The sequence below is a fragment of the Parambassis ranga genome, chromosome 2 (assembly GCF_900634625.1).
Source record: "Parambassis ranga chromosome 2, fParRan2.1, whole genome shotgun sequence".
NCBI classification, from domain to species: Eukaryota; Metazoa; Chordata; class Actinopteri; family Ambassidae; genus Parambassis; species Parambassis ranga.
This window is the reverse complement of record NC_041023.1, coordinates 45,746,096-45,767,136: the sequence shown is the minus strand read 5'-3', so window position 1 is coordinate 45,767,136 and position 21,041 is coordinate 45,746,096. Positions and strand designations below refer to the sequence as shown.

The 21,041-nt window shown below is 55.5% G+C and overlaps 5 protein-coding genes across 5 annotated transcripts; 3 read left to right on the top strand and 2 right to left on the bottom strand.

Moving 5' to 3' along the window:
* The first annotated feature begins 51 nt into the window (after positions 1-51).
* LOC114449053 (zinc finger and SCAN domain-containing protein 2-like) lies at positions 52-2,837 on the top strand. Its single transcript, XM_028426393.1, has 2 exons — positions 52-284; positions 1,227-2,837. Exons 1-2 carry the CDS (start codon positions 110-112, stop codon positions 2,474-2,476), a joined length of 1,425 nt encoding a protein of 474 aa, XP_028282194.1. The 5' UTR covers positions 52-109; the 3' UTR covers positions 2,477-2,837.
* Positions 2,752-8,172, bottom strand: LOC114445183 (zinc finger protein 628-like). The gene is made up of 4 exons (XM_028420144.1): positions 7,864-8,172; positions 5,900-7,554; positions 5,009-5,420; positions 2,752-4,585 (listed from the first exon to the last, which is right to left on the bottom strand). The coding sequence occupies exons 1-4, from the start codon at positions 8,096-8,098 to the stop codon at positions 3,438-3,440; spliced, it is 3,450 nt and encodes a 1,149-aa protein (XP_028275945.1). The 5' UTR covers positions 8,099-8,172; the 3' UTR covers positions 2,752-3,437.
* A 1,611-nt stretch (positions 8,173-9,783) lies between these two features.
* dnai2b (dynein, axonemal, intermediate chain 2b) lies at positions 9,784-12,360 on the bottom strand (the record flags this gene model as incomplete). The annotated part of the gene is made up of 11 exons (XM_028428296.1): positions 12,091-12,360; positions 11,834-11,995; positions 11,637-11,761; positions 11,415-11,557; positions 11,235-11,348; positions 11,024-11,163; positions 10,818-10,940; positions 10,518-10,741; positions 10,306-10,441; positions 10,074-10,220; positions 9,784-9,993 (listed from the first exon to the last, which is right to left on the bottom strand). Coding segments are annotated over exons 1-11 (1,704 nt in total), but the record flags the coding sequence as incomplete, so codon positions are not given.
* A 2,310-nt stretch (positions 12,361-14,670) lies between these two features.
* Positions 14,671-17,113, top strand: LOC114448937 (gastrula zinc finger protein XlCGF57.1-like). Its single transcript, XM_028426196.1, has 2 exons — positions 14,671-15,065; positions 15,206-17,113. The coding sequence occupies exons 1-2, from the start codon at positions 14,744-14,746 to the stop codon at positions 16,693-16,695; spliced, it is 1,812 nt and encodes a 603-aa protein (XP_028281997.1). The 5' UTR covers positions 14,671-14,743; the 3' UTR covers positions 16,696-17,113.
* A 288-nt stretch (positions 17,114-17,401) lies between these two features.
* LOC114448845 (oocyte zinc finger protein XlCOF6-like) lies at positions 17,402-20,449 on the top strand. Its single transcript, XM_028426053.1, has 2 exons — positions 17,402-17,744; positions 18,336-20,449. Exons 1-2 carry the CDS (start codon positions 17,447-17,449, stop codon positions 20,369-20,371), a joined length of 2,334 nt encoding a protein of 777 aa, XP_028281854.1. The 5' UTR covers positions 17,402-17,446; the 3' UTR covers positions 20,372-20,449.
* Positions 20,450-21,041: the final 592 nt, after the last annotated feature.

Genomic DNA, 21,041 nt, shown 5'->3' with positions numbered 1-21,041 from the left:
TATCAAAGTTTAGGGTCAGTTTACGCCTCTGCGCTCTTATTGTGAAGGCCAGGCCTGACCCGGAAGTGGTTGTGTGGTTCCGGTGCTGCGTGCGCAGCCTCCGAGGAAAATGTCCAGGAGCTTTCAGCAGCTGAAGGAGTCGTTCAGGCGGCGGCTGCTCGCGGCGGCTCACGAACACCTGCTGGAGCACTTTCAGCGGACCATCAGCGGGTACGAGGCGGAGCTCGAGCAGAAGCGGAACCTGCTGGACCTGCTGTCGGACCCCGACAAGCTGCGGACCGGAGGTTGGTGTCCTGCTGCTCCCACTGTATGCTAGGCTAACGGTGTAGCTTAGCTCTACATGAGGAGGAAAGTGCACTCGACTCGTCCGGATAGGAGACATTTAGGCAGGGTGGAGGAGGCATCAGAGGGCAGGGTGGAGGAGACATAACAGCACAGGGTGGAGGAGACCTCAGAGCACAGGGTGGAGGAGACATCAGAGGGCAGGGTGGAGACATCAGAGGGCAGGGTGGAGACATCAGAGGGCAGGGTGGAGGAGGCATCAGAGGGCAGGGTGGAGGAAAAAGCACAGGGCAGGGTGGAGGAGACATCAGAGGGCAGGGTGGAGGAAAAAGCACAGGGTAGGGTGGAGGAGACATCAGAGCGCAGGGTGGAGGAGGCATCAGAGCACAGGGTGGAGGAAAAAGCACAGGGCAGGGTGGAGGAGACATCAGAGGGCAGGGTGGAGGAGACATAACAGCACAGGGTGGAGGAGACCTCAGAGCACAGGGTGGAGGAGACATCAGAGGGCAGGGTGGAGGAGGCATCAGAGGGCAGGGTGGAGGAGACATAACAGCACAGGGTGGAGGAGACCTCAGAGGGCAGGGTGGAGACATCAGAGGGCAGGGTGGAGGAAAAAGCACAGGGTAGGGTGGAGGAGACATCAGAGCGCAGGGTGGAGGAAAAAGCACAGGGCAGGGTGGAGGAGGCATCAGAGCACAGGGTGGAGGAGACATCAGAGCACAGGGTGGAGGACGTTCTGACAGCTGGTTCGCTTTGATTGATCTGAGGAATGATGTCATGGTTACACACCCACATGTTACACATTACACAGGTGTAGCAACAGGGTTGCTAGGCTAAGCAGCTAGCTGCATGTCCACTGCCATGTTAGTGTGCTGCTCGCTGGCCTCATGTTCAGGGCGGTGGCGGCAGCCGGCTAAGCTCCTCTCATGTCCTTTTGTTCTCAGGTCTTCCTCCAGACATCCTGTGGGTGAGTAAGGAGCAGCAGGGGTGGAGCTTCAGCCCGAAGGCAGCAGATGGAGCGCCGCGTCCTGCCGACCCCCCGTCACTGCACGGACCCCTGCGTGGGGGAGAGTGTCCTCACAGCGAGGCTCCGAGCCTTCACCTGAAGACCCCCCGGGAGGAAAACACCCACAGCTGCTCTGTCTGCGGGAAGAAGTTCACCCGGCGGGTGGAGCTTAAGTACCACGTCCTGATCCACACGGGGCTGAGACCCTACAGGCGCTTCAGGTGGCTGGGCCAGGTCAGAGCCCAGAGGCACAGCCTGCAGATCCGGATCAGGAGCCACGCCAGAGAGAGACCGCTCAGCTGCACCGTCTATCGGGCCAAACGGCACACGTGTGCAGGCGTGTGGGTCACTGAGGACCCGCCGCCCACACAGAAGAAGCCTCCATGGACAGGTGCCACCTACAGAAGAAAAAAGAAGGGGGCGGATGGTGATGGAGGACAGAACAGACAGCAGAGGGACACCAACAGTTGCCATGGCGTCACTGGAACCGAGGGCAAGCGACACAGCGACCAGAGCGGAGCACAAAAACCACCGGACATCAAGTCAGAACCACAAACAGAGGAACCACGCAACTGCTCAGCGTGTGGGAAAAGACTCACGCCCGAGTCTGCTGGACACAGATGTGTCTGCGAGGAGCCTCCGAATCGCCAGAGCCAGAGCGGCCACGCAGGCAAGGAGCCGCTCAGCTGCTCCATCTGCAGCGCTGCATTCTGGGACAGGGACTCCTTAGTCCTGCACATGAGGAGCCACGCCAGGCTGACACGCTTCACCTGCCCCGTCTGCACCAAAGACTTCGTGTGGAGGAGGCACCTGACCAAACACATGGAGGTCCACCAGAACCACAGTGGAGGAGCCCCCGCCCAAAACAAGCAGGGCGACTCCTCTGACTGCGACACTGATGACAGTGATTTCTGGACGGAGAGCCGGGACGTCGCCGGCAGCAGGAGGCGGTCCCAGCTGAAGGTCCACACCGCCGCCCACCAAGAGCAGAGGTCACAGAGCAAACAGGCGGAGGTGAAGGAAGAACAGGAGGAGGCTCAGATCTCCACCTTTAATCTGCTCTCTGTGAAGACAGAAGAAGAAGAGAAGCCTCCATGTGGGCCGAGCGGTGATCCTCCAGAGAGCGATGACAGCGTCGACAGCGACTTCTGGAAGGACGACAGGAAGCGTCCGTCAGCATTAAGCTGAGCGCGCTCTGACCGCGGCCGGTTCTGCTGCTCGCTTCATTTCAGAGGGTCCATCGGAACATCAGACAGCGTCCCTTAACCTGGACACATCACCGTGGTAACCGTGTTATGAGCCGTAGCCTTAGACAGAAACTCTGTTTACGTTGTAAAGATTTAAAAACGGAACATTAACGGGTTTTAAAGTGCTGTGATGTCACAGACGGTTTATATTCGTCATCATGCTGCTGTATGTGTACGAGCTGAAACTGAGTGTGATGGTTGAAGGTGGAGACGGGTGGAGAGGCTCTAACATCATGTTTCATGAAGACATTTCAAACATGTTTTTAACTGTGTTTATTAAACATGGTTCAGATTCATGTGAAGATGATGTGTGATTGTTTTAGCTCGGCAGAACTCTGTGGGAGGAGCCACCTTGTTCTGATGATGTCACTGGTTGTTGTTGTAGTGTCATGGCAGCTGTTAGCTAGCACTAGTAATAACGTTAACTAGCTGCATGTCTGTGCTCCGAGTCACAGTGGGACCACTGGGACCACATCCCGACAGGAAGAGGAGGAGACATCCGGCCCCGCTCCAACATGGCTGCCACATGGTTAGTTTTAGTGAAGCAGGTAAAGACTTCAGTTTAACCCTTCACATTCGGCCTGCTGTCTTTAATGTGTCACCCACAAGCACGATGATGTACACACAGCAGCAGCAGCACGGCGGAATGAGCCTGTACAGGGTTTCATGTTTATACTGTGGGTGTGAGAGTCTCATGTTTTCATCCTCACAGTTTCACTGACAGACGTCTGTGAGGAGGCAAGTCCTGGTCCCTCCTGACCCCCTTTTCCATGCCTGTGGAGTCAGTCCACCTGCACAGCTGCAGGTTTATTATTATGGTTATGAGTCTCTGACATGTGTTCATTGATATCATGCTGACGTGGTTGGGTGTAGTCTTTGCTTCCTGCTGCAGCTGCTTCCCATCAGGACGCACTCTGTGTTGCATCAGCCTCCGTCCGTGCTCCAGCTGACGGCGAGTCGGCCGCCTGGCTCGCCGTGCTGCCGGCCACGTGCAGCTTCATGTGTCTCTTCAGGTGTCCCGTGACAGTGAAGCACTTCCCACAGACGGAGCAGCTGAACGGTTTCTCGCCGGTGTGGACTCTCATGTGGATCTTCAGGCTTCCCTTCTGGGCGCAGCTCTTCCCACAGACGCTGCAGCTGAAAGGTTTTTCTCCCGTATGCACCCTCATGTGCTTGGTCAGGTCTCCCTTCTCTGCGCAGCACTTGCCACAAAAGGGGCAACTAAAGGGTTTCTCCCCGGTGTGGACGCGCATGTGTTTGGTTAAGTCAGTCTTCTGGGCGCAGCCTTTCCCACAGACGGAGCAGCTGAAGGGCTTCTCTCCTGTGTGGTACTTCATGTGTCTGTTCAGGTGCTCCTTCACGTGGAAGCTCTTCCCGCACACGCTGCAGCTGAAGGGTTTCTCCCCTGTGTGGATCCTCATGTGGCGAGTCATGTTCCCTCGCCCGCTGAAGTTCTTCCCGCAGAACAGGCAGCTGTACGGCTGCTCTCCGGTGTGACACCTCATGTGCGCCGTCAGGGAGCCGCTGTCTTTGAAGGACTTGTCGCAGTCGGTGCAGGGGAAAGGCCGCTCGCCTGTGTGGTCTCGGACGTGTCTGTTCAGGTTTCCTTTCAGGCTGAATCTCTTCCCGCAGTACGAGCACGGAAACGGGCGCTCCTTTGGCGAAGAGTCGCTCTCGGGCACCTCGCCGCCTCCTGCCTCCTCTGACGGGGCCATGCTCGTCTGAGTCCAGTCACTGTCATCTGTGTCTGTGGAGTCCAGAGATGTGTCCTCGCTGACTGGCTGCAGCAGTCTGACCGGACCCGGCCCCCCTACAGGATCCCTGTTCGCCTCCACCTGGCTGTGATGAAGCGTTGACGACCGGGGCGGCCCTTCTCCCTCATCCTCTGACTTCACAGGGGCAGCTGGACTGAAGGTGAAGGCGCTGATCTGGTCCTCCTCTCCGTCCGGACTGGTCCGCACCTCCTCCTGCTCCTCTTTGATGTGAGGAGGCTTTAGGTCCTCAGCGTCCAGACTGCGGCTCCCCTCCATCTGGTCCTCGGAGGGACTCCCTGAAACACATCACAAACACTTGAATATCTGTGCATCAGCTGCTGGATTATCAGCTGCTGGATTATCAGCTGCTGGATTATCAGCTGCTGGATTATCAGCTGCTGGATTATCAGCCTGAAGCTGAAGCCACTGTTCAGGGGTGAGTTCTGGTCTTAGCTCAGCATGTCTCTACGTTCAGGTCTTCAACCATCAAACACAGAACTACACTACAGTGGTTCAATATCAATACATACTCATCTGTCACCAAACTGATCCTTTTATCGATCCCGCAGCAGCTCCCGTGATGCATTGCGCCGCTTTATATTCTATTTGATATTTCCGCTTATGTCAAACTGAAAAAACCTTCAGGTTTATGCTAGCTTAGCATTAGCATGTCGGCTCGTGTGTAGGCTATGGTTAGGGTGCAGTCAGCAGGGACTGACCCGCTCTGAGCAGCCGGACCTCGGGCTTCAGCACAGCGTCCAGCAGCCTCCTCTGGCGGCTGATCTCCCGCTCTGACCGCTCCGCTCGCTCCTCGTACTCCGCCACCGTTTCCTCCAACAGACCGACGATCTCCTCCGCCGCCGCCGTCAGCCGCTCGGTGAGCAGCGCTCTGAGCGCCGGCAGCTCCGCCGCTTCTCCCCCTTTCTCCAGCCGCAGCAGGAAGTCCTCGGCGGCCGCGATGATCCGCTCGTGCACCGACACCCGCAGCAGCTGCACGGCCACCATTTTACCGCTGGGACGCTCTCCAGCCCTGCGACGATCCACACAGCAGCGCGGAGGTAAACACGCTCCGAGTTCCGCGTCGACGACGCTGCGCTCTGAAGGAGAACAGCGCAGAGTGAACAGCGCCCTCTGCCGGACCGGAGGGAGAACAGCCGCTGCGCTTCATCATGATTTATTACGGTATATAAAAAGTTTATTTTCTGTGTGTCTGAATATAGTTGTTGTTTATTGTAAACGTTTAATTACATTACGTTTTTGTACAGCAGTGTAAGAACTGTGGAAAAAACTAAATGTATTTTTAAGATGACAGAAACCATCAGTTTACTGAAAATAACAGCTGCAGAGAAAACAAAGGATCTGACACACCAGGAGGAATCTGTATTAAAACACCTTTACTTTGCTCACACAGACAGCTTCAGAAGATTAACAAACCCAGAGGAAGACAGTGCAGTCAGGGAGGTGACCCAGAACCAGTCCTGGATTCTGAGAGGAGCGCCTCAGAGTGAAGCTGAGAAACAGGGAGGCTCCTCTGTGTCTTTGGAAACATTAGGACTGTGCGGATGTCAGCAGGGCGGGGGGGGGGGGGGGGGGGGGTGGCGTGGCAGTCACAGCTGGATAAAGTCAGCGTGGACTCCCTCATGATGTTTCAGCGTAGGCGTCACCACTAGATCTTTGGTGGCTCGCTCTCCGGCGTGGACTTTCATGTGCGAGCCCACCGAGCGCTTCTCTTGATAGCGTTTCCCACAGATACGGCAGCTGTACGGTTTCTCCCCCGTGTGCGTCAGCATATGTCGCTTCAGGTCAATCTTCTGCACGAAGCCTTTGCTGCACATCTGGCAGCTGAACAGTTTCTCCTTCTTGTGGAATCGTTCATGAGTCTCCAGTGAGATCTTCTGGCGGAACCTCTTTCCACAGAGGCTGCAGATGAACGGCTTCTCACCCGTGTGGATCCTCATGTGGGAGTCCAGGTTACCGATCTGCCTGAAGGTCTTCCCACAGACCCTGCAGGTGTACGGTTTCTCTCCAGTATGGATCCTCTTGTGCACGTCCAGATGTTGGCTCATGGTGAACTTCTTGCCACAGACCTCACAGGAATAAATCCTGGGCTTCCCGCCTGTGTGACTCTTTATGTGCCTCTTCAGCACGGTGTTCTCGATGAAAGTCTTTCCGCAGAACTCACAGATGTACGGCCTCTCCCCAGCATGCAGCTTCATGTGTCTTTCCAGGGAGCCTTTCCTGGGAAAGTCCTTCCCACAGTCTTTACACCTGAAGGGCTTCTGGCCAGTGTGCGTCCTCATATGGATCTCCATGTCTCTGAAGCTGATGCCACAGATGTCGCACATCCTGCTGGTTTCTCTGTGACTCTGGATGTGGAGCTGCAGACTCTCCGCACACTCGGACCGCTCTCCACAGACACCGCAGAGGAAGTCGGGATTGTTCAAGTGTGTCTCAGCGTGTCGCACAAAGTTGCCTTTGTTGTGGAATGCGTTCCCACAGACTTTGCAGCAGTGAGACGGAGTCAGACTCGGTTTCTTGCGTTGGGCTCTGACAGCGGGCTGGCCGCCGGACCCGTGGCAGCGGACATGCCGCCTCAGCTCGTTACTCTTTGCGAAGGCTTTCCCGCAGTCGTTGCAACTAAAGAGCGTTTGTCCATCGTGGGCCTTCATGTGGCGCTCCAGGGAGCCGGTGTGGCTGAACTCTCTGTGGCAGATGCTGCAGCTGAAGGGCTTCTCCGCCGTGTGGATCCGCATGTGTGTCACCATGTTGCCCTTCTGGTTGAAGACTTTCCCACAGATCTGGCAACTAAAGGGTCTTTCCCCAGTGTGCAGCCTAAGGTGCGTCTCCTGAGCTCGGATGGAGGGAAACTTCCTGCCGCACACGTCACAAGTCTTGCTGCTGTCGCGATGAGTTTGAAGGTGCAGCTTCAGGGCATCGCTGGACTCCAGCTGCTCCCCACACAAACCGCACTGACACTCGGCGTCCTTCGAGTGCTTCTCCACGTGTTTCATCAGGAAACCTTTTCTGTCAAAGGTTTTCCCGCACACCCTGCAGCTGTGAGATGTTGCCTCTTCCTCCCCCTCCTCCTCCTCCTCCTCCCCAGCTGGCTCCTCTGGAGAGGCCGGCCTGTGGTCTGGTTCAGAGACAGCTGTGGATCCCGTGGAAGTGCTGGGCAGAGACTCCTTTAGGCGGTCATCCACAGAAACGTCCGGCCCGTGGCGTTTTTCATCAGAGCGTCTCCTGATGCCGACCGAGAGGCAGAACTCTGCACAGGAAACACAGACAGCTTCACTGCACTGGACCCTGCAGCCCGATCAGTAACAGCCTGGCTCACATTCCTCTCACTTAGAGTCATTTCTTCTGATTTACCAAAATAACTTTGATGAATGAAAGTCTCAATTTGTGATTAAATCTTCATTAATGTTTAATCCACGGAGGAAAATGATCAATAATTCAATAATAACTTTATGTGAACCTAAATAATCACACACTGTCCCGGACAGCTGGAAGAATACAAACATTCATAAATTATATATAAATGATAACAGAACCAGAAGGAAGCTGAATGAAGCACCTCTCCGCTCCGCTGCGGGCTCCGCTCCCGAACTCTCGGCCCCTCTGCTGGCTTCAAAGGCGGCGAGGATGAGCTCCACGGCCGCGGCGATGCGCTCCGTCAGCAGCCCCCGGAGCTGCTCCGGCTCCGCCTGGCGGCGCTCCTGCAGCAGCCGGAAGATCTCCTGCGCCGCCGCCGCCAGCTGCTGCTCGATGGCGGCCTTCAGGCTGCGGCTGCTGCTGCGCTTTTTGGACATTTGTCGTCTTTTCACCGAACAAAGAGCAGAATGTAAACAAAGCGAGTACACTTCCGGGACCCTCCGCTCAGCGTCTTTACGTGGAGGACCTGACGCTGCATACGTCACTTCCTGCGTCACTGAGCTCCGCCTGCTAACAGCTAACAGCTAACAGGAGGCTGGAGCTGCGCTTCTAATGACTTACATCCTCTGAATAAAGCTTCTGTTCGAGGGGAGAGACATTAACCCTGCACACACCGGAAATGATTGATTATAGCTTATTGAATAAAATGTCCGACAATAAAGATGAAACTGTTAAAACAGAAAAATGTTTCCAGAATAAAAACAAACAAATATCAGAACTCTGAGAGTCTCACACCGTTAACCTCTGTTCAGAGGAGGTCTGGACCCAGACCACGGACTGTGACGGTGAGTTCAGTTTGATCAGAAACTTTATTGATCGAACAACAGAACACAAACAGAAGCAGGAAGTCAGTTCATCTCTGCGGAGCTTCACCTCCGTCCACCGCTTCTATTCTTCACAGACGTCTTTCTCCTGGAAACAGAACAGAGCCGTGAACACTCACCCCTCACCCCCTTCCTCCTCACCCCTCACCCCTTCCTCCTCACCCCTCACCCCCTTCCTCCTCACCCCTCACACCCTTCCTCCTCACCCCTCACCCCTCACCCCCTTCCTCCTCACCCCTCACACCCTTCCTCCTCACCCCTCACCCCCTTCCTCCTCACCCTTCACACTCCTCACCCCCTTCCTCCTCACCCTTCACACTCCTCACCCCCTTCCTCCTCACCCCTCACCCTCCTTCCTCCTCACCCTCCTCACCCCCTTCCTCCTCACCCTCCATCCTCCTCACCCCCTCACCCTCTTTCCTCCTCCATCCTCCTTCCTCCTCACCCTCTGTCCTCCTCCATCCCCCTCACCCTCCTCACCCTCTTTCCTCCTCACCCCCCTCACCCTCCATCTTCCTCACCCTCCTCACCCCCTTCCTCCTCACCCTCCTCACCCCCTCACCCTCCTTCCTCCTCACCCCTCACCCTCCTTCCTCCTCACCCTCCTTCCTCCTCACCCTCCTTCCTCCTCACCCCTCACCCTCCTTCCTCCTCCATCCTCCTCACCCCCTCACCCTCCTTCCTCCTCACCCCCTCACCCTCCTCACCCTCTTTCCTCCTCCATCCTCCTTCCTCCTCACCCTCTGTCCTCCTCCATCCCCCTCACCCTCTTTCCTCCTCACCCCCTCACCCCTTCCTCCTCACCCCCCACACCCTCCATCTTCCTCACCCTCCTCACCCTCCATCCTTCTCACCCTCCTCACTCCCTCACCCTCCATCCTCCTCACCCTCCTTCCTCCTCACCCTCCTTCCTCCTCCATCCTCCTCACCCCCTCATCCTCCTTCCTCCTCACCCTCCATCCTCCTCACCCTCTTTCCACCTCCATCCTCCTCACCTTTCCTCCTCACCCTCTTACCTCCTCCATCCTCCTCACCCTCTTTCCTCCTCACCCTCCTCACCCTCCTTCCTCCTCACCCCCTCATCCTCCTTCTTCCTCACCCTCTGTCCTCCTCACCCTCTTTCCTCCTCCATCCTCCTCACCCTCCTCACCCCTCACCCTCTTTCCTCCTCCACCCTCCTCACCCCCTCACCCTCTTTCCTCCTCCACCCTCCTCACCCTCTTTCTTCCTCCTTCCTCCTCCGTCCTCTCCCTCCTCTTCAGTTCCGTCTCCACCAAGTTGTAGAAGTCGCTCTCTGCTCTGGCAATCAGCTGCTCAGGATCCTCCTCCCCCTCCTCCCGCCTTGCCTCCTCCTCCTGGCCCTGCTCCGACCGACTCCTCTCCTTCAGACGGATCTCCCTCTGTCGGGCCTCCAAGATTTTCTCCCGCTTTGTCTCCCGCTCAAACATCTGTAGGTTAGAGGTCCAGAGCTGTTTGCTATGACTGAAGGAGAACCTGACAGCAGTCAGCCAGCAGGTGGCACTCTTACCGCGGCCAGCAGGCTCTTCTCATTCTTTTGGGGCGTGGACAGTCCGGAGCAGATCTCCAGCAGCGTAGCTTCGCCCTGCTGAGAACCGCACGCCACCAGACGGCCGTTATCCTGGACACGGAGGCTGTACAGAGGGCTGTCACACACCTGAGGGACACGACACCAACATCAGCACGACGTCATCATCAATGAGACTCACGTGGTTTCTGGTCCGAGGTGAGATCCACAGCACCTTGACACTTAGAGTGGGGTCGCTCTGTTTGAACAGGATGTCCCACACATCCAGCACACCGTCCATCTTCACAGTGAAAAAGACAGATGGTCGGACTGGACTCCAGCAGGCGTCCATCAGGTACGACATCTGGTACCTAGAGCACAGAAGGTCACCTGATCAGTCTAAGACAACAAAGACTGGAGGGTCAGGACACACAGTCTCATTCCTACTTGGTCCACATGATGGATGACTCCTTAATGTCCTCGGACCAGATGCGAGCTGTCCAGTCCCCCACAGTGAGGAAGTTTTTGGGGAAGAAGGGGTTCCTCTGCAGGGCATAGACGGGTCCATGGTGGCCCTCGTACGTGCAGACAATCTTCTCAGCTGGAGTCTTTGCCTTGCGGTTACAGGAAATGACCGTGCCCTGCTCCGTCCCCACCATGAACTTTGTCGGCTGGAAAGACAGACGAGACAATCAGAGAGGATGTGGAGACAAAACCACGACCCCCCCAAAAAAACCTGCCGCTCACCATGGTGGCCTCAAACTCCAGAGAGATGGCTCCTAAGGCTCGGTCCAGGTTTTCCTCCCGGGCTGGGTCCAGAACCAGACGCTCTGTGGGCTCACTCAGCTTGCGGACATCCCACCACAGAACCTGACCGAGACATTAAAATGGTCAGTCCACTACCCTAACGACATACCTGTCCACCTGTCCCTCATAGGTCGACTAGTCCATACCTGTCCGTCAGTGGAGGCGGAGAACGCGTCTGTCCCGGTCTTGGACTGTAACCAGATGATTTTGTACACTGGGTCTCTGTGACTCTGCTCCACAGACGACGTCTCCACTGGCTGGCTGCCTCTCCGGGTGTCCCAGTACACTGAAGCAAACACACCTGCAGGTCAGTGCACCTGGTTGCAGACAGAACCTCATGTGTAAAGAGGAACGCACCAATTTGTCCACTGTAGGTCCCTCCAACCAGAGTGTGGGAGTCTTTGGGGTTGTAGTCCAGGCAGACCAGGTGAGATCCTGGCCTCAGGGTCAATTCTGGTTTGTTGGGGTTCTCTGAAACACAAACCATCAGTGACCGACTGAACGCTGTGTCATTTTGTCAGAGCTGCAGTCACCCACCGACGTCCCAGATGTATGAGTCCACGCTCATGTCTTTGGAGGTCTTTTGGAATTCGAGACAGGAGTACGCTGCCGCCAACTTCCTGCCTCCATCAGGATGCCACGACAGGCCAGAAACGGTCCGTTTCACCTCATTAGGATCTCTGCGGACAGGAAGTGCAGCCAGTAATCACAGAGGTCACGGCCAATCATCACCCACTCAGGTCTGCTGGTCGCCCGTACCTGAAGATGTTGATGGTCTTGGCAGATGGGGGTTCCTGACTCTCGTCCACCTCCTCCTCCTCCTCCTCAAAGTACTCCTGGTAGATGTCGACCGCGTTGTTCTGTCTGATGTAGTGCTCCATCACCTGATGACATCACGCATGTCACAGCCTGAAGAAGGCGGCGTGGACAAATGTGTATGTGGGTGTAGGACTTACGCTGCCCAGCTGCAGGATGCTGTTGATGTAGCTCTCGTCTTTCTCCACCTTCTTCCTGAAGCGGATGGTTTGCTCCATCTCATCGGGGTTGATGTCTTTGGGCCACCCCCCCTCCACATGGTTTATCCCGCGGCTGTCGGACTCGAAGCGTTTTGTGTTCACCTGAAAACCGGCAGCAGCAGAGGTCCAGGTCTCAGACTAACAAACAACAACACACTTCACGTCTGCTAAACACCAGGAAATCAGCCGCAGCTCACCTGGTGCTCGGACATCTCCAGACAGGCCTGCAGCGCCTGGTCTCGGCTGCTCCTTTGGACGAAGTTCCGCGCCAGCTCTGGCTGCGGACGGACGTCCAGCAGCGGCGTGGTCCGGTCCGAGGACAGGCACTGACGGCCGAACTCGCTGCGGAGCTTCGTGTAAACGTGAACGATCTCCATCCTGCAGAGACTGTGGGGTGCGGAGTGACCGAGCGCTCGACGGATCCGAACTTTCTGTGGCGGAGTTCAGCGGTAATGGCGGCGTTTGCTGTATCCTAGCAACGGAAGCGTCTGTATCCCAGCAACAGGCACCGCACGAGAGCTCCTACAACTCCTGCGTAAAAGCCAAAACCCTTTGTTCCCCTGACAGACCACCAGCTCCACATGATATACGTTCTTATATTTTAAATCTGCAGCCTGCTACAAAACAAAGTCCTGCAACGTTGAAATAAACAGATAATCAATGAATTATTAATTAATAATATAAAATAAAAAAGTCTGATTGCTGCAGCTGAAGCTTTGAACGCTAAATTTGCTGAAACACGGTTAAGAATTTGAAAAGATGAAGCTCTTATTTTGAAAAGTAGAAAATGTTTTAATATCATGAAGATTTGAAAAAATATGACAGATATAATGCTTAAAGTCTGATAAAGACTACAAACATGGCTGCTTGTATGCTTCCTGTGTGTCAGCCTGTCACCATGGTAACAGCCCTGCCTGCCTGCCTGTATCCATGACAACCTGGATGTTTATCAGCTGCAGCTCTCTCTGTCCCCTCCTAGTGGGTTTCCAATGTAAAAACACCGTGTTTGTCCAAACTGAAGCCTTCAGACAGAAAGTAAGGACACCGTGAGAAGAACATTATGTCTTAATGGAGGAATGACCGGCACTCTCCCCAAACAGCTGGCTGTCAGGGCAGAAACGGTGGAGTTTTAAGAGGGACACCATCAGAAAGCCAACGAGTCTTCCTTTAACTGATGGTGCAGGTCTGAGCGCAGGTTAGAGGGATTTTTTTAGGCATCTCCGAAGTGAGTTTCCTCCTCCTTCCTCCTCACCCTCCTTCCTCCTCACTCTCTTTCCTCCTCCACCCTCCTCACCCTCTTTCCTCCTCACCCTCTTTCTACCTCCATCCTCCTCACCCCTCACCTTCCTTCCTCCTCACTCTCTTTCCTCCTCCCCCTCCTCACCCTCTTTCCTCCTCCATCCTCCTCACCCTCCTCACCCTCTTTCCTCCTCACCCTCCTTCCTCCTCCTTCCTCCTCACCCTCTTTCTACCTCCATCCTCCTCCCCCTCCTCACCCTCTTTCTACCTCCTTCCTCCTCACCCTCCTTCCTCCTCACCTCCTCCTCCTCCTCCTCAGTGATGACATCATCCATCATCAGGCTCCCAACATTCCGTGCAATACACACTAATGTTAAACTCAGGAGGCCTCAAACACCACTTCATCTTTGAGAGGCTGCAACATGAAACATTACATTCTGAACAATGTTATTTCTTTATGTTTTCAAATGACACACACACCATCATATGATCAGACCTCTGTAAGAAGCAGCTGAACACTGATGTGCTCAGTGTAAAACTCAGTGTTTTCCAGTGACTTGGTGTTTTGGTTCAGTGTTACTGCAGACAGTACATTTTTATACTCAGAACACACACATACACGGTAACATTTTATTTTATTTTTCCCACAAAAACAACGTACACAGTGTACATCCCATCCCCAACCAACACAAAGCTGCACATACACTACATAAAACACAACAGAGGAATTTACTGTATACAAAAAACAAAAAACACCATGCTTCTGTTGCGGTCTGGCCACAGCACCTCATCCACATCACAAGCAATGTTTTCCCTGGCCAAGCAGCGGGGGACATAACGCCTAGCATGGCCAATCCAGCCATGAAAAGCATCCGCTGCCATATCTCCACATGCGTCCTCCATAGCTTGGAGAAGCTACATTTGTGGATTTCGGTCATACACTTTCCATCTCCAGGCAGAAAAAACTTCCTCAACAGGAGTGAGGAACCAGAGCAGCCCTGTGGAAACTACCTGAGCTGCTCTGGGCCGTCTGATCTGGTGGAATGAGTGTGTTGTGTGTGTGTTTTATGCTAAAGCTCTGATTGCTCTTTGTAAAACTGTGTGATGGGTGTTTGCCCTGTGATGAGTCAGTGTGCATATTTGATGGCGGTGTGATCCTTGTGGAAACAAGACATGTTCTGCATGAACATTGTGCCAAAAGCAGAGAACTGTGTGTACTGTTTGGAAATAAGTGTGTTTTAGAACTGCAATTTGTGTGTAAACAATCGTAAAAATGACACAGAAATTGCTTAATATTTGAAAAACTATGTATGCTGAAGATACGCTGCGCCAAAAAACATGCAGAAGAAGAAGAAGAAAGAGGGTGAAGAACAAGAGTTTGATGCCATTGCCTAGCAACAGTCAAACTGAAAACATAATTCATTATTAATTATTATATTTTGGGGGATTGTAGTACGGGTTCCTGTTCTCCCTCCGGTCCGGCAGAGGGCGCTGTTCGCTCTGCGCTGTTCTCCTTCAGAGCGCAGCGTCGTCGACGCGGAACTCGGAGCGTGTTTACCTCCGCGCTGCTGTGTGGATCGTCGCAGGGCTGGAGAGCGTCCCAGCGGTAAAATGGTGGCCGTGCAGCTGCTGCGGGTGTCGGTGCACGAGCGGATCATCGCGGCCGCCGAGGACTTCCTGCTGCGGCTGGAGAAAGGGGGAGAAGCGGCGGAGCTGCCGGCGCTCAGAGCGCTGCTCACCGAGCGGCTGACGGCGGCGGCGGAGGAGATCGTCGGTCTGTTGGAGGAAACGGTGGCGGAGTACGAGGAGCGAGCGGAGCGGTCAGAGCGGGAGATCAGCCGCCAGAGGAGGCTGCTGGACGCTGTGCTGAAGCCCGAGGTCCGGCTGCTCAGAGCGGGTCAGTCCCTGCGGACTGCACCCGGAGCGTGTGAAGGTAAGAACCTCGATGTCACCTCATTGACCATGATGCTTTGCGCCTCAGCCACAGTAAATATGATAACTAAGTGTAGCCAGGTTCCCGTCTCAGATCCGGATCAGAGCTCTGTCACTGATCAGCTGTTCTTCTGTCTCTAGATCCTTTGCAGGCGGTGACCCTGAACTGTGCAGACCTCCAGCCTCTGGTCGACCCTGCAGTCCTGAAACAGTCCGATGACGACGACGACATCAGCGATGCTTCCTGTCTGTCGACGCCTTGCTCCGCCTCGCCGTCTTCCCACCCGCCCATGTCTGTGAGCAGCGACGAGAATCTGGACGCCGATTGGACCAACGAGAGCCGAACCGCCAGACCGCTGAGGAAGAGGAAGAGGGGCCGGCCGCCACTTGCCGTCACCGCCAAACCTAAGCGTGAGAGGTCAGCGAGCTTCAGCTGCCATGTGTGCGACCGCTTCCTGCAGGGGAAAGGTTTCCTGCTCAAACACGTCCTGCAGGTCTGTGCTACCAACCCGGACTGCCTCTGCGGCTACTGTGGCGAGCGTTTGGACTCGGCTGATGGGCTGCACGCGCACCTGCAGGCCCATCAGAGGGACAGCAAAACCTGCTCCTTCTGTGGGAAAACCTTCCACTCCATCCTGGCGCAGGAGTTGCATCTGCGGCTGCACACTGGAGAGAAACCGTACAGCTGCGACGTCTGTGGCAAAAAGTTCAGCCAGAAGGGAAACCTGATGTCCCACGAGCGGGTCCACGCTGCCGAGAAACCCTTCAAATGTAAAGAGTGCCCCCGTGCCTTCTGTCACATGACCTCGTTAGAGCGACACCAGCAGGCACACAGCGGGCCGGCGGTGCACGCCTGCAGCGTCTGCAGTAAGGAGTTCAGTAAGCCGCACAGCCTGCGGCGCCACATGGCCGCGCATCAGAAAGACGGCCCCTGCAAACCGAGAAGGTGCCGCAGCGTGGCGCCGTCCTACTGCTGCAGAGTGTGCGGCGACACTTTCGACAGGAAGACATTCTTAGTGAAACACGCAGACACTCACCTGCAGGACCCCGACTGTTGTTGTGCTCTGTGTGGAGACCAGTACAAGTCCACTGACAGCCTCGCTGCCCACCTGCGCTCCCACCGGGACGTCGGCAGCACCTGCGACACCTGTGGGAAGTGCTTTCCGGGCCATTCGGCACTGCTGATGCACCTACGGATCCACACAGGAGAGAAACCCTTCGCCTGCAGCTTCTGTGGAAAGGCCTTTAACCAGAGCGGCAACCTGAAGACGCACCTGAAGATCCACACCGGGGAGCGAGCGTTCTCCTGCAGCATCTGTGGGAAGGGCTTCACCCAGAAGCAGACGCTGGACACACACGTCCGGTTCCACAACAAGGAGCGGCGCTTCCTGTGTCAGGTCTGTGGGAAGGGCTTCATGCAGGACGTGGACCTGAAGAGACACATCCTGATCCACACCGGGGAAAAGCCGTACAGCTGCAGGGTCTGTGGAAAGAGCTTCCAGGCCAAACGCTCGCTGAACGGACACCTCAAAATCCACTCTGTCATGGCGGACGACACCGGACCTGAACCGGACTACAGCGCAGAGCAGCAGAACACACATCAGTTCTACTCAGGATTCAGCCAGCTGTAGTCCAGCCCTGAGAGTGACCCCTGCTGGTCACTGTCAGACATTTCCCTCCGTTCTCCTCTGAGCAGCTGTTTCAGCTGATTAAGTTATTGATCGCCTCTGTGATGATCTCTGATCACTCTGAATGTTTTTATACTTCTGCATGTTTGTTTGTTTTCTACGTGTGTTCATGACCTCTTCCTGTGTTTTCATTGGATCCAATCAGCTGATTGAATCAGTCATTGATCAGTTATTGATCTGCTGATAGGACTGTCTCCAATAAAAGGCGTCTGTGTTTGTGATGCTTCAGTTTGTCATTGGTGTAGCCTGTTAGCTTAGCAGCTAGCGGTCAGTGACCACCGATGAGCTGTGATTGAAGGTCAAAGGTCACACACCAGATGTCACAATATGTCTGTTGATCTGATCGACAGGTCAAGATGGCGGTGGGGATCCTTCTAGTAATAATGTACTTTCGTATGTTTACATCATATTTAATACATATTTAATTATTGGTGAATAAAGTAATGCTCGCTCTGTGATTGGCTCTCATTGATCCACCAATGCCACCATTGATTTGGTCCGGCAGGGTCACGGGAGGGGGGGGGTGGAGGCGGTAGATCCACTCTTCTGTTCTGGGACCTTCTGTTCAGTATGATCAGTGCATCCTCCCATCCAGCAGGGGGCAGACCTCGGCCCTCTCTCCGGAGCTTTCACTTCCGGTTCACACCGGGTTGTTTTCCTTCCTGTTGGACCGTGGACGGGTCTCAGTGCCGGGATGTCTCTCACAGAAGCCCCGCCGGTCTGCGGGCTTCGGGCCGTGGCGGACGCGGTTTCGGACCTTCTGTCCCGGGTCGGGGAAGAAATCCTGTCAGCGCTGGAGAAGCGGAGCGGCGGAGCCCCAGGCCGACTGCTCCAGCTCCTGCAGCTCCTGCTGACCGAGCGGCTGACCGCGGCGGCCAGGCGGGTCGTCGGTCTGCTGGAGCGGGAGGTGGAGAAGTACCGGCTGCAGCTGGAGCGGCAGAGGCGGCTGCTGGAGGCTGTGCTGAGCCCGGTGGTTCGACTGAGCCGCACAGGTGATCCGAAGGAGTAAATGATCCTGTGTGTGTGTGTCTGTGTGCGTGTGTGAGTGTGTCTGTGTGTGTGTGAGCGAGTGTGTGTGTGTCGGTGTGTGTGTCTGTGTGTGTGTGTGTGAGTGAGTGTGTCTGTATGTCTGTGTGTGTCTGTGTGCGTGAGTGAGTGTGTGTGTGTGTGTGTCTGTGTATGTATGTCTCTGTGTGTGTCTGAATGTGTGTGTGCGTGTCTCTGTGTGTCTGTGTGTGTGTGTCTGTATGTATGTCTCTGTGTGTGTCTGTATGTGTGTGTCTGTGTGTGTGTCTGTATGTGTGTGTCTCTGTGTGTCTGTGTGTGTCTGTATGTGTGTGTCTCTGTGTATGTGTGTGTGTTTCTGTGTGTGTCTCTATGCGTGTCTGTGTGTGTGTGTCTCTGTGTGTGCGTCTGTGTGTCTGTGTATCTGTGTGCGCGAGTGTGTGTGTCTGTGTGTGTCTGTGTGTGTGTGTGTGTCTGTTTGTGTGTCTCTGTATTGTAACTATCACCCTAGCCCTGTGATGTCAGTGGTGCGTTCAGGCGCTGCTGTAAAAATCATCTTTCTGACTCTCTTCTTTCAGACTCCGTCATCTCAGCCGCTGCTGTTAAGCACCTCCCCCTCCTGTCAAACTCCGCCCCTCTGCTCTCAGCCCCATGTAGTCCCACCTCCTCTGCAGCTGAGGAGGATGACAACTGGAGGGGCAGCACCACCTCCTCCTCTACAGAGACGGACCTGGCGGGCACAGGACAGCGCCCCGGTGGGTGGAGGCGGCGAGCGGCGCCATCCGACCAGCAGCGCCAGCGCTGTGCTGTCTGTGGGAAAACGTTCCACCACAAAAGGAATCTGCTAAAACACGTCAACACACACGCTGATGAGCCCGAGCGGCTCTGCGGCGTCTGCGGGCAGCGCTTTGAGTCCTCAGAGACTCTGTCAGACCACCTCAGGTCTTACAGGGAGCCGGGCGGAGAGGGCAGTGGCGTGTCCTGCGAGGTCTGCGGGAAGACTTTTCAGAACATGGAGACTCACATGAGGATCCACACCGGAGAGAAACCCTTCAGCTGTGACGTCTGCTGCAAGAGGTTCCCCCGCCCCGGAGCCCTGAGGAGGCACAAGAAAATCCACAGCAGGGAGCCCGTGGACTCCTGCACGGTCTGTGGGCGAACCTTCAGCCAGAGCCACCTGCTCCAGGAGCACCTGAAGACCCACCAAGGAGGTGAGCAGAGCCAGGATGGCCAATCAGAGAGGCCGCCACCAGACAAAAGCCCGTCCTTGGTCAGCTGTCGGGTCTGCGGTGAGTTCTTCCACAGCCCGGGCTTCCTGAGGAAGCATGCCGAGACCCACTGCAGGGGGTCTCAGAGCATCTGTGGCGTCTGCGGCGAGCAGACGGACTCACCCAATGGCCTGTTGACACACCTCCAGTCTCACAGAGAGACCGGCGGGACCTGCACCATTTGTGGGAGGAGCTTCCAGAACATGGAGACACACATGCGCAGCCACACGGGGATCAAACCGTACCGCTGCAGTGTCTGCAGCAAGCGCTTCCCCCGCCCCGGAGCGCTCAGGCGCCACAAGAAGATCCACAGCGGCGAGCGGCCACACCTCTGCCGGCACTGCGGCAAGACCTTCACAGAGAGCAGCGCTCTGAAAACCCACAGCAGGCGTCACACGGGCGAGGACACCGAGGTGGAGAGCCCGAGGCCCGGCGCCGAAGACGCCAGGATGTCGGCTCAGGCGCCACGCCGCTGCAAAGTCTGCAGCGAGTCTTTTCAGAGTAAAGGCGGTCTGAGGAAACACGCCAAGAGTCACTCAGCGGAGTCTGTCTGTGGCGTCTGCGGCGAGCAGCTTCCACCCTCGCAGACGCTGACGGACCACCTGCAGACCCACCGGAACGCCGGGAAAGTCTGTCACATTTGTGGTAAAACCTATCAGAACGTGGAGACCCACATGCGGAGTCACACCGGCGTCAAGCCGTACCACTGCAGCATCTGTAGAAAGTCTTTCCCACGGCCCGGTGCTCTGCGGCGCCACCGGAGGATCCACAGCGGGGAGCGCCCATACATCTGCGAATTCTGTGGGAAGACATTTATCGACAACGCCGCTCTGACGACGCACATCAGGAACCACACCGGGGTGAAACCGGCCCACCGCGTCTCCTGCGACGTCTGCGGGAAGAGCCTGGCTTCGGTCCACGGCCTGGAAGTCCACAAACGGATCCACACGGGCGAGAGGCCGTTCCAGTGCCGCGTCTGCGAGAAAGCCTTCAGGCAAGTGGGAGGGCTGAATGCCCACATGCTGACACACACGGGGGAGAAGCCGTTCAGCTGCAGCCTCTGCGGCAAGAGCTTCAGCACCAAGGGTTACCTGGAGACACACGTCCGCTTCCACAGGAAGGAGCGCGCCTTCAGCTGCCACCTGTGCTGGAAGGCCTTCGTCACCAAGAACGACCTGAAGAAACACCTGCTGACGCACAGCGGCGAGAAGCCGTTCAGCTGCCGCGTCTGCGGGAAGAGCTACCAGGAGAAACGCTCCCGAGACGTCCACATGAAGGTCCACCTGGACGGCAAGGAGCCAATCAGGAGGCAGGACGGTCTGCAGCCGGACTTCATACAGCTGTAGAGTCTCAGCCGAAACAAGAACATTCGTCTCTGTAATATAAACCTTCACTTTTCAAAATAAAAGCCTAAATAATCTGATGAACGCCTTCCTGGATTTGACTGGATCAATGACAATATGAAATGTGGCTCGGACTCCTTCATCCTCTCTGTCCTGTCTCCCTCTTCTTCTCTCTCTCTCTCTCTCTCCTTCATCCTCTCTGTCCTGTCTCCCTCTTCTTCCTCTCTCTCTCTCTCCTTCATCCTCTCTGTCCTGTCTCCCTCTTCTTCTCTCTCTCTCTCCTTCATCCTCTCTGTCCTGTCTCCCTCTTCTTCCTCTCTCTCTCTCTCCTTCATCCTCTCTGTCTTGTCTCCCTCTTCTTCCTCTCTCTCTCCTTCATCCTCTCTGTCCTGTCTCCCTCTTCTTCCTCTCTCTCTCTCTCCTTCATCCTCTCTGTCCTGTCTCCCTCTTCTTCTCCTCTCTCTCTCCTTCATCCTCTCTGTCCTGTCTCCCTCTCCTCCTCCTCCTCCTCTGCCTGGCAGACTGTCAGATCCTGGGGCAGGCGACCCTCTGACCCGCTGACATGTTCTCAGCTGGTTCTGTGTTCAGCTATATGTCCTTGGGTCAGTTTGTTTTCATCAATAAAGTCAGAGTCACATGATCAGTCCCACCTCAGTGAGGGGGTGAACAAATG

Coding starts and splice junctions, on each gene's coding strand:
- LOC114449053 (XM_028426393.1), top strand. CDS start 110: ATGTCCAGGAGCTTTCAGCAGCTGAAGGAGTCGTTCAGGCGGCGGCTG. Junction 285..1,226: donor CGACAAGCTGCGGACCGGAG/GTTGGTGTCCTG, acceptor TTTTGTTCTCAG/GTCTTCCTCCAGACATCCTG.
- LOC114445183 (XM_028420144.1), bottom strand. CDS start 8,098: ATGTCCAAAAAGCGCAGCAGCAGCCGCAGCCTGAAGGCCGCCATCGAG. Junction 7,555..7,863: donor GCCCGCAGCGGAGCGGAGAG/GTGCTTCATTCA, acceptor TTTCCTGTGCAG/AGTTCTGCCTCTCGGTCGGC. Junction 4,586..5,008: donor GGTCCGGCTGCTCAGAGCGG/GTCAGTCCCTGC, acceptor GATGTGTTTCAG/GGAGTCCCTCCGAGGACCAG.
- LOC114448937 (XM_028426196.1), top strand. CDS start 14,744: ATGGTGGCCGTGCAGCTGCTGCGGGTGTCGGTGCACGAGCGGATCATC. Junction 15,066..15,205: donor TGCACCCGGAGCGTGTGAAG/GTAAGAACCTCG, acceptor TTCTGTCTCTAG/ATCCTTTGCAGGCGGTGACC.
- LOC114448845 (XM_028426053.1), top strand. CDS start 17,447: ATGTCTCTCACAGAAGCCCCGCCGGTCTGCGGGCTTCGGGCCGTGGCG. Junction 17,745..18,335: donor GGTTCGACTGAGCCGCACAG/GTGATCCGAAGG, acceptor CTCTTCTTTCAG/ACTCCGTCATCTCAGCCGCT.